The 10,465-nt window shown below is 40.1% G+C and overlaps 1 protein-coding gene across 1 annotated transcript; it reads right to left on the bottom strand.

The window, feature by feature from the left end:
- Positions 1-232: 232 nt before the first annotated feature.
- Positions 233-1,568, bottom strand: Smp_175750 (fumarylacetoacetate hydrolase, putative; the record flags this gene model as incomplete). The annotated part of the gene is made up of 3 exons (XM_018791643.1): positions 233-658; positions 1,328-1,414; positions 1,461-1,568. The coding sequence occupies 3 exons, from the start codon at positions 1,566-1,568 to the stop codon at positions 233-235; spliced, it is 621 nt and encodes a 206-aa protein (XP_018647307.1).
- Positions 1,569-10,465: the final 8,897 nt, after the last annotated feature.

Below are 10,465 nucleotides of genomic sequence, written 5' to 3'. Positions count from 1 at the left end.
AGGAAAAGTAGGAGAATGTAATAAAACTGAAGAAAGTAGCTGTAAACAAGTGTACTTAGTCGGGACACTGATAATACCACAGCTGAAAAGACGTTTTCCAGTGACAAAGGTATAATCTTAACACAGTAACAACCATAATGTAAAGGTGCGTTAAACAGTTTTAATGTCTTGCGAACACACAGTGAAGCATGAAGTAGTTTTACGAAGACAATCAACTTCAGTAAAAATATAGTCATTCTACGCTAAATTTTATAGAACATAAATCATCTAATCCAGCTTCGATTTCATCACAAGATCTCAGAGGTCCTACACCAGCAGGTGTACCGGTTAAAATTAGGTCTCCATATTGTAGTGAAATTCTTTTGGTAATTATCGATATTAACTCTGCTGGTGTCCAGACCATCATATTCAATTTTGATCGTTGTCGTTCCACCTGGTTTACCTTCAACCAAATCTCATTATTTACGTTTTGGAATTCCTGACGCGACGTTAAAATACCGGCCGGCAGTGAATCCAAAGGAAGAATTGGCCCCACAGGGCAAGCTGTGTCGAAACATTTAGCCATCGTCCATGGGAGTCCGCTTGCTTTTAGTTGATTCTGAAGTGATCGATCAGTTAGATCTAGCGCAACCACATAACCTAATATAGCCGAATAAACCTAAATAAAAGAAAAATTAAAATGTACAAAAGGAAAGACAACATTAAGTGCAAGCACATGGAAGTAATTTATTCGTATACTTATTTGGGCTACGAAAGGTCAAGACAGCCATGTGACTGTTAGATGTGCGAATTTATTCCTATTGGTTATCTTGTGTCCAGTTACGTGACTAGTTCGAAGCCCTTATCCGTCTAAATTTCTAACACACTTTTGTATGTTTAACTATTCTACCCTATAACTTTTCTGAAAGGTAAACACTTGAAATACATTGTTTGGTGGAAACACTGGTTCACTACATTTTCGTTCAATATAATTCACAGTGGACCAATTCTACACAATTCCGGGTTTACTCATTAGGTTACAACTCTAAACTATTTCAATCCTACACTACTTTTGGTCGGCCTAACACGTGTTGTTACAATTTCTATACATTGGAGACAGTCTAATCCTACTGACAGGTTAACAATCTATCTATTTCAGCAGTTTAGTGCCAATTATTTTTATCAAAAGCTCGTTCTGTTTACTAACCCTGGGCTTAACTATTAAAATACATATTTGGCATTACTGCTACTCGGATGTACACAGATGAATTGTTCTTACATATCTACCTTCACCACAACGTGAAACTTAAGAAGATACAGTGTTTAAGCTGAGTGGGATTTTTTTTACTTCTTCTGTTTTAACATTTGTCAGTGATTTCCCAATGACCAAACCAAGTTCAACTTCATGATGGATTTCGTCGGTCCCATTTGGTAACTATATATTAGTGATAAATGATTAAGTAAGGATTGCAGCAAAAAACTTTAATTTTTCCCCCATCAATGATGCAACTAGAAGGCTTTAAAAAAATAGCAGGAGAAGATTCAATTTTATTTCCCAATTCTCTTGCATGGTCTCTAAATATATGCATTAAGTAACCTCATGCCTACGCATAGTTTCGTCCGACTGCCACTACTTTTCGACAAATATCCTTCAGATTTCTTGACATTAGTTCCACACAGTATACTTCTTGTAAGTCGGAAGATTTAAACCATCCTTGTTTAACAAGAAAATAAGCTAGTACAAAAGTATTTCGACCTATTAAGTTTACATTACCCTACTGAAGATACTTAAGGCAAGGTGGATAAGTCAGTGCGTTTTCAAACCTGCCCGCCGTTTCGTATGAGCGACCTTGAACGGCCTGTCACGAGGCGGTCATTCCGTATTTGATTTGTTAAGGGTCGGTTGTTTGTCCTCTGGGTTGCACGAATATCATGTTTTCTCGTATTTGAGTCGTTTTTGGCTGTAGTAAATTCGCGAAATCAATGCCAAAAGCGTTTATTTGGCTTCCTCTGTTTCGTAATGTACAATTTGGCAACGTTATTGTTAAAGTGGGCGGTGGGATTCAACTGGGTGAGGACGGAATAAAAGAAGCTTTCACTTAGCGGGCTTCCGTGTCTAGTAGCAGTGGATCACCCATACCTCCAGGCAAAAACCTAGGTATACGAACGATAATAAAGGGGAAAAAAGAATTTGGTAAATCATAATAAGTTATCCTTAGTCCTTAAGAATAAGTCAAGTTTCCTCTTAAAGGACTCCTGGGAAGTCGCTTGGACTAGCTCAGTCGGCTGCGAATTCCAGCACTTGACAACTCTTACAGAGTAGAAGTTGTGTCTGCAGTCTGTTCTGCTCTGTTGGGTCTCCAGTTTCTGGGTGTTACCTCTTAGGTTAGTGTTGCGACTAAGCTTAAGAAGATGTTCCAATATTTTTGTCAACAGCTTGTGTATGTAGCAGTCTACATCCAGCCAAAAGATACTTTGTGTACTAAAGAATCATATGGAGTTGCGTGAGTGAGGAGGATTGGGAGATAAGAAAATAATAAAATTGGGTCGACGACCTACCGAGTGCACACGATGCACTTACATTTATCAGTCTTCAGTACGTGAAACGGAACTCCAGAAGTAGATTATTTGATCAGGGTTTCTGAACTTTCTTCGGATGTCCTCTCAAATGATCAGTCATGGACGGAAAGAAAAGATAAGACATATTAATTCAAAGGTATTCGTTCAGTATAAGATAAGCCAATATTAGACCACCCTGTATTCTACGGCAAGATAACAGAAGTTGAAGTGTCTCAGTCTGTTGTAGCCGTAAATAATTCACCAAAATCAATAGCTCAGTAAGTGTTCGACATTGGATGTTGACCACATTGTTTTAAGTGGACTTGTTTAACTGAAGGCGTTCGGTCATGCATCCACACCAGATCACGTTACGACCCAGCGTGGGACACAGCTCCTACGTTCACTGACCAGATTAGAGCAAACGCTTCTCGATATATTGATAACGCATCAAATATATCTTTCCGATCTCTTCACATCTGACTTCTGGTTTTATCTAATTTGGGACGATTCGAGTATAGAAGGTGTTACTGGTTGTTTGTTGCAAAACTACAAGACTAGTCGTATCTTCAGTGGTGTACCTGACGTGATCTGGTACACCAAGCGCATAAACTGTGAGTTTGTTTCTTTTTGAAACTTCATTATTCATTGTTTTTCTTTATTTGATTTTTATATATTGTGATATACCTTTTTTTCGACTTTTTCGGATATAATTAATTATATATTTTTCGTTCTAATAATACTGTGACGGAACAGATATCCAAGGTATTTAAGTTAAAAACTATTCCCCCACCCTCGATTCAGTTAACCTCTTTTTGGCCTGACAATATCAAAGCCTGGTTCTGCTACGCAGAAGTTGATTTTTGCAGTCACGGCATTACGGACTCACGCTCACAATTCCTCGCGGTGGTTAAGGCACTGCCGGGCGAATTTAACAGGTACGTAACACCTAGTATGTTTACTAGTGATGTTTCGGAACCTTTCGAAACGCTAAAACGGTCGATTCTGAGACGTGGAGATCTAACCGACCGACAAAGGTTAGACCAACTCCTCAATAACATCGACCTGCAACATTGTTCTGCGACAGATATGTTGCTTAGGATGAGAGCAATGATAGGTCAAAGAACCTTCGACGAAGGCCTATTCAAAGAACTTTTCTAGTCTAAACCCCCAAAACAGGTGCAGGCAGTTCTCGTCTCGTTCTAAGACAACGCCGTAGACGAACTAGCTGCATCTGTTGATCGAATTCTAGAAATTACCAAATCTACTAGCGCCGGGGTTTTTTAGTCAAAAAAACCTCAAACGACCCAGAATGACATTAACGAATTATGTCATACACTAACACGATATCTGCGATTTCGTAGTGATCGTAGTGGGTCAAGAACCGCGCGAAGAAGCGTATCACGTAGGCGATCTGTCTCTCGACCGCGAGAGACAGATAATCCCGACTGGTGCTGGTATCATAACCAGTATGGCAAATCTTCTAGAAATTGCAGGAAACCCTGCAATTACCCGAACGCTAAGTTGACTGACACAAGTAAAAACTCGGGAAACTTCTCAGCTGGCACGCGTTAACGGCAACCGTAGCCGGCGAACATAGCCGTCTGTTATACGTCATAGATGTGACTACATAGGTCCGCTACCTCGTCGACACTGGCGCAGAAGTTAGTGTTCTTTCCGCGAACTCTGACGACAGGCTTCACGAGTCTGTTTTAAGTTTACAGGCGGCGAACGGAAAACCGATCTCTACATATGGTAAAAGGTACGTTTACCTCAACGTGTGTTTACGCAAACCCATCCACTGGATTTTCGTTGTTGCAGATGTGTCTATGCCAATCATTGGTATAGACCTGTTACAATACCACAATCTACTCATCGACACACGCTCACAAAGGTTAATAGACGGTTTGACCAGAGGGACCTCCTACCATTTTAGTCCCTCATTCCAGCATATTTGCCCCACACTTGAAACAAGGACTCGCTACTTCAGTCCCACATTCCAAATGTGGTATCAAGAAAATTGGGTGTAATAATCTAGAAATTTCTTCGTACAAACACTGAAAAAACCTACGAATAGCCCATAATACTTTATAGCATTTTGCCGCGGCAGCCTTACAGTTACTCGTAGCTTTGAGACTGCTGCTTATTATTGCTATAACTTGTGGCCTGTATGCCCTGGTAATGCATACCGTGATAATACCGTTACTTGGAGAGCAGTGAATTATCAATCGGACCAAAGACACAGGAAACCCATACGAGCAGTCAATAGTACTTATCGGTCTTTCTTTCTGCCTAGCCCAGCCAGGTTAGTCCAGAACACCGATGACAGCTTCTTCAATATGAATCACTTATTTCGAACATATTGCGTTTATTTACCAATTAGACAGACTACATCATACCATAAAATAGGAAACGAAAATTGTAGAAGATCTAACCAAATGTGGCTGTGAATAAGGGAAATGGCGATTGATAGACTGGGGATAACTCAAGAATGGTAAATCGTATAATACTAAATAGCCTATAGGTCAAAATAAAGCTTATTATAAGTGGGACACGAATGTGAATAGTTTAGTTAGTTAACAATTATATAATGAAAATATACGCATAGTATTGGTCGATAAACGGATCCCGAAATTGCCATTCACTATTCTTATTGGGACATAACCATTATGACTCCTAAATCTCTATAGTTTATAACTTTGGATGACAAATCCACGTATTGTGTAGTAATACGAATCATCATAGTTATTTAATCGCATCACCACAATCTTGTTAGAATTCACTTCTAGTGAACATTCGTCCATCCATGTCACCCATGAGTTGAGATCATCCTGACATACTATGTATGAGTCTACAAATCTTCATGTCATCGGCGAAGAGTAGAACGGATGGCTTTGCTACAAAGGCTTTACTTAGGTTTGTGAAAATCACGTCTACGGGAATGTATCGATCATTCACCACAGCCCAATCTTCTCTTTCAATGAGATTTGTGAAACATGGCTGGCCTTTCCGAAAACCATGTTGCTCCCTGGATAAAATATTCTGCCCTTCCACAGTTATAATAATAATGATTTATTCTCAAATAACAGTTCGTTACATGAGGCACGCCGGTTTACAGGCAAGATCAAATTGTTACAGAAGTTACAATTTTCACTGTAGAAAATTACTTAGCTGGGTTAATATTTCATAAGATATGAATTTAAATGAATTTCGTAAGATACATGTTAATATCACATTTGACGCACTTTATGAAGGTAGCTTTGCAGCATACAGCTGATGGTCGAGAATAGATACATGCGAAGTTGGGAGCTTTTGGAAGCTTCGACCTTAAATCTATCCGGAATATCTGAGGCTTTAATAACGGTGTAGGACGAAGTCACCCGTGCCATATCTGTTTTCGGTGGGGTATCTCCAAGGGGCTGAAAAAGGTGTAAGAAAAAGAAAGGACGAAATGCAGAGCACACAATATTCATGGACGGATAGTTAAGGTATAACCAACTAGTCTATTTGTCTGCTACTAAATTACTTATGAGGCAAGAGCATACTAATGTGTCAAAGAAAAATAAGTGTGAACAAGGTATGAGTGGATGAGGAACCGTATAAATGAACGTAGTTTGGAAAGAAGTATGGAATTATGTGTAATTATTAAATAAAATGCTGAAAAAAAGTATTCCGATACAAATTGCATTGATATACGAAAATCCTAGGGGAAACATCCCATCCATATAAGTGGACATCTCAGGTCCGATATAGTCCCCTTGTCACGAAACATCCTATTCTTCAGGCCGTAATAAAAGCATAGATAAAAGTGGGTTAATGAAACTCATCTTTCCAAACTTCTCTATGTGCGGTACTGACGGTATTTTGTTGAAAGATTTGGTGAAGCCAGTCAACGTGTAGTGGTAAATAAATCCTCAAAACAAATCGTTCTGTAAGTCCTCGAAACTTGATGTTGATTTCATTAGTTTGAATGGACACACCTAGTTGAAGGCTCCCGGTCAAACATCCGCACCAAATCACGAGAGGCACGCTATGCTACTCATCTCTCACAACTGTTAGTCACCTTTTTTTGGTCCACTGGTCTGACTTCGGTTTGAATGAACATATGGATATGCCAGGCTTGCCGCGTTTGTATGGTGGTAGTAATAAGAAACGTATTACAGGTTGAGTAGGATGAATCTATTTCATGCACTCTTTCATCCACACAAACCATCAGGGAGATGAAGAAGAGAAGTAGACCGGGCAAGGAGAGTGTGCCAACTCCGCTTGATGAAGCATGAGACAACATTTATAAGTAAACAGGGGTAAGTGCACGAAAACTGACAAGTAATACAGCTAACGGGTATTGGCATACAAGCAAACCATACTGTCAACAAAGTTGGGAATAAACCTTCAAAGGTCAGACGACAGTGGGTACCAATCTATCATATTAATTCACTAGACGATTTTAAGTGAATTAATATGATAGATTTGACCGTCAGAAACAGTGTACATCCCCAAGTGTCTGGGCCACGCTATCTCAACTAGGTATTCTCGTATTCACCTTTTCTGACCCTCTAAGTTTTCAGCTGCCACTGTTAGTAACTACAGTCTTTGGGTGACGTAAAAGGGTATTTTACGTTAGGTATTAACTACGAGGTGTGGCTTCAACGTTAGCTGTGAGGCTATATGGTTCTCGCTCAGCTCGAGTAGACATCCAACGATCGACACCGACCAACTAAGTTGGTAATCTATGTGCATATCCATTTGATCCCGGTAAGAGCCCTACCAAATCCTGACGAACATGGTCGAAACGAGCGTCGGGAGTTTCGAATGAGCCAAAGGAACAATTGTTGCCCATAATCACCTTGGATTTTTAGCAGCTTACACAGGAGCGTACACAATCCCTCACGTCTTTATTAATGACAGGCCAACAAAATCGTCCCATTGTAGGCTTCACGGTTGCCCGAACACCTGGATGAGAAAGCTTATGCAGCGTATTAAATATGTTTTGTCGATAATGCTTCGGCACGACCTGTTCGCATCTTTTTGATCCGTAACTTCAGAGGTGTCAAAGATAGTTCGTTCGTCTTCTTTTTGAGGCTGAGCGAGTTTGAGAAAGTCGATCCATTAGAAACTGTTCAAGGATGTTATACGAGACAAATAGTCTGCAACTACATTGTTTGCCCTAGAAATATGTGACATGTTGAAGTAAACAGCGAAATGTAGTCCAATTATCGAGACTCTCGATGGGGTTACTTGCCTGAAGATGAGCTTAGAGAGAAGGTGAGAGGTTTGTGATTGGTAAAAAGATTGAACTCTCGACGTTCTACAGAGTGTTGAAAATACTTTACAGAACAATATGTTGTTAGGCGTTTCTCATCGAAAGTGCAGCACCTAGACTCAGTGTCTTGCAATCGTCTTGAGAGGAATGCTAAAAGCTCTCAGGTGTTGTGATTGTTGAAAGTTTTTGAGTTATTGTACGAACTAGGAGTTTTAGAAATAATGCAGTGTTGGATCCATTTTGCAAGTGAAAATCCCTCCATGCATACATTTGTGATTTCTTCCTTACGTTTTCTTTATTTGTATATGTTGTTAACATTTTTGGTGCTAATTAAGACTGTAACGTTTAATTTTCTTGGTTTTATTATCGTTTTTTATTGAGTTTCTACGTTCCTTACTGAACTGTATCTAGTTTGTTTTAATTGCTATTATTCTGGCGGATGCCATATTGACTGCTCGCTATTTGATTGTGCGGTTTGATTTTGACTGGGATCGTGCATTTTTGGTTGTAATTTGGAGCACCTTCCCAGAAATTGAAACACTTTGTGTTATAAAACAGCCGCTCAAATGGAATCTTACTTGATCTATCCAGAAAGGATAGAATAACGCTTACCTTTTGGTGTTTTCGGTAATTTTTCATATATTTCTTACCACTTTGCTATTCATTGTAATTTAGATTGAATATTTTGGTATCAATAGTCGGCTGAATAACTGGGTAGTAATATTTGTTTGGGTAAATTCGTACATTTGTATATATGATAAAATTTAGAACCGTTATTACTCGAAAACACTTTGTTTTTATTTTAATTGAAACGAGTTTCTCAACGTTTACTGTAATTATTCAACCACATCCAGACCTATTGGAATTTAGGTTTGGATCTTACATGCAGTTTGGACAAAAAAGAATAAGAATTTATTGCAAAGGAATCATTGGTCTATAAAAACACCACAGCTTTTTACTCATTGCTGTAAGGCTCCTCTAATTGCGGAGTTGAGTGCGTTTACTGCGATATTAACGGGTGCTTTGATGTTCTGATGTGCAAGCACAGTTGTTTTTGCAATAAGTTCCTCAACTGTTGAAAGTTCCTTTTTGGCGTTGTCGTCGGAATTGATGATGGTCTCCTTTGAGACATGCAATTCGGTATGAACCGTCGACAGAAACTTACCAGTCTGTTGAACGTACGTAACTACTTGACTGTTGTCGTTTCTTGATAATCCGGATTTACAGCCACTTCAATTTCTAGAAGTCGGATTCCTTGAGCGTCAATAATGTGTCCGAGAAAATCTATGAAGTCGGTTCCAATTTGAATTTTCTGAATGTTTACCGTCGTTACGATTTTTTGTGGTCGTTCGAAAACAATGTCCAAATGTTGAAGATGAGATTCTCTGTTCGGACTTGTGATCAAACATTCATCTACATATGCGTGTACGGAGTTCAGATCACGAAAGGCATTGTCAATGAATCCATGTATTATATGTGCAACACTTCCTAAGCCGAAAGACGTGCACAAAAGTTTGCAGGGTCCGAAGGGTGCAATGGTGGTTTTAGGAATATCCTCAGTAGCCATGGGGGTTCGGCTGTACGCGTTCACCAGGTTGATTCTTGAAAAATCAGCCGTACCTTTTCAGGTAACTGTCAAATGGTTAATGTGCGGTAACGTAAGACGATAGGGAATGGTTTTCGCATTCACTCACTGGTAGTCACCATGCGGACACCAATAGTTGCTGTTCTTTTTCTGACCGCGTGAAAAGGAGATACTCATGGGCTGTTCAATGGCCGACTAATTCCCAAGCATGTTATGTGGTTGAATCCGCCTTAGGTCAACCTCAGCTTTTAGGGAGCTAATCGGCGTGCTGGTCATACACGGTAATTCTAGTCACGCTTCGTAAATTCCTGGGCACTTGTAGAGTACCCGTTGATAATATGGTCGATTATGTGTTTGGCAGTGACTGGAGATAATCTGCGACCGGAAAAGGGAGTTACACAAGCAGGTGACTTAGCATTTCCATCTACTAACCTCTGTTTGCGCATGTCGATGAGTAGGTTATGGTGTTGTAGTAGGTCTATACCGATAATTGGCATGGAAGCATATGCAACGAAGAAAATCCAGTGAGTGAACTTGCATAAATACAAGTTAAGGTCCACATATCGTTCACCGTATGTGACGATCGGTTTTCCATTTGTCTCCTGTAAGTCGAAAACCGGTTCATGAAGTCGGTCGTAAGAATTTGCAGAGAGACCGCTAACTTCTGCGCCAGCGTCGGCGAGACGGCAAACTTTTGTCATCACATTAGTGACGTAGGACAGATAACTATGTTCGCCAGCCACAGTTGCAGTTAACTCATGCCAGTGGAGAGTTTTCTCGAAGAATGTTTCGTGTTAGTCGGTTTCCAGGTTGGGGCGTTTTGCAATTTCTAGAGGACTTATCATATTTATTGTGGTACCAGCACCGATCAGGATTTTCGGCCTCTCGTGGTCGCGAAACAGATCTTCGTCGTGACGCACTTCTCAGGGGAGTTTGAGAGCATCTGCAATTACGATGAATATCAAGATAACGTGTCAGGGTGTGATAGAGGTTTTTCTGTGGCGGAGTATGACTTGGCGTCGGGGTTTCTGATAAGCTCCAGAACCTGGTCGGAAGATGCCGCTAGTTCTTCCACAGCGTTA

The sequence above is a fragment of the Schistosoma mansoni genome (genome assembly GCF_000237925.1).
Source record: "Schistosoma mansoni, WGS project CABG00000000 data, supercontig 0226, strain Puerto Rico, whole genome shotgun sequence".
In the NCBI taxonomy this organism is placed as follows: Eukaryota; Metazoa; Platyhelminthes; class Trematoda; order Strigeidida; family Schistosomatidae; genus Schistosoma; species Schistosoma mansoni.
Note: the sequence above shows the minus strand (reverse complement) of the source record. Positions and strands in the feature narration are given on the sequence as shown.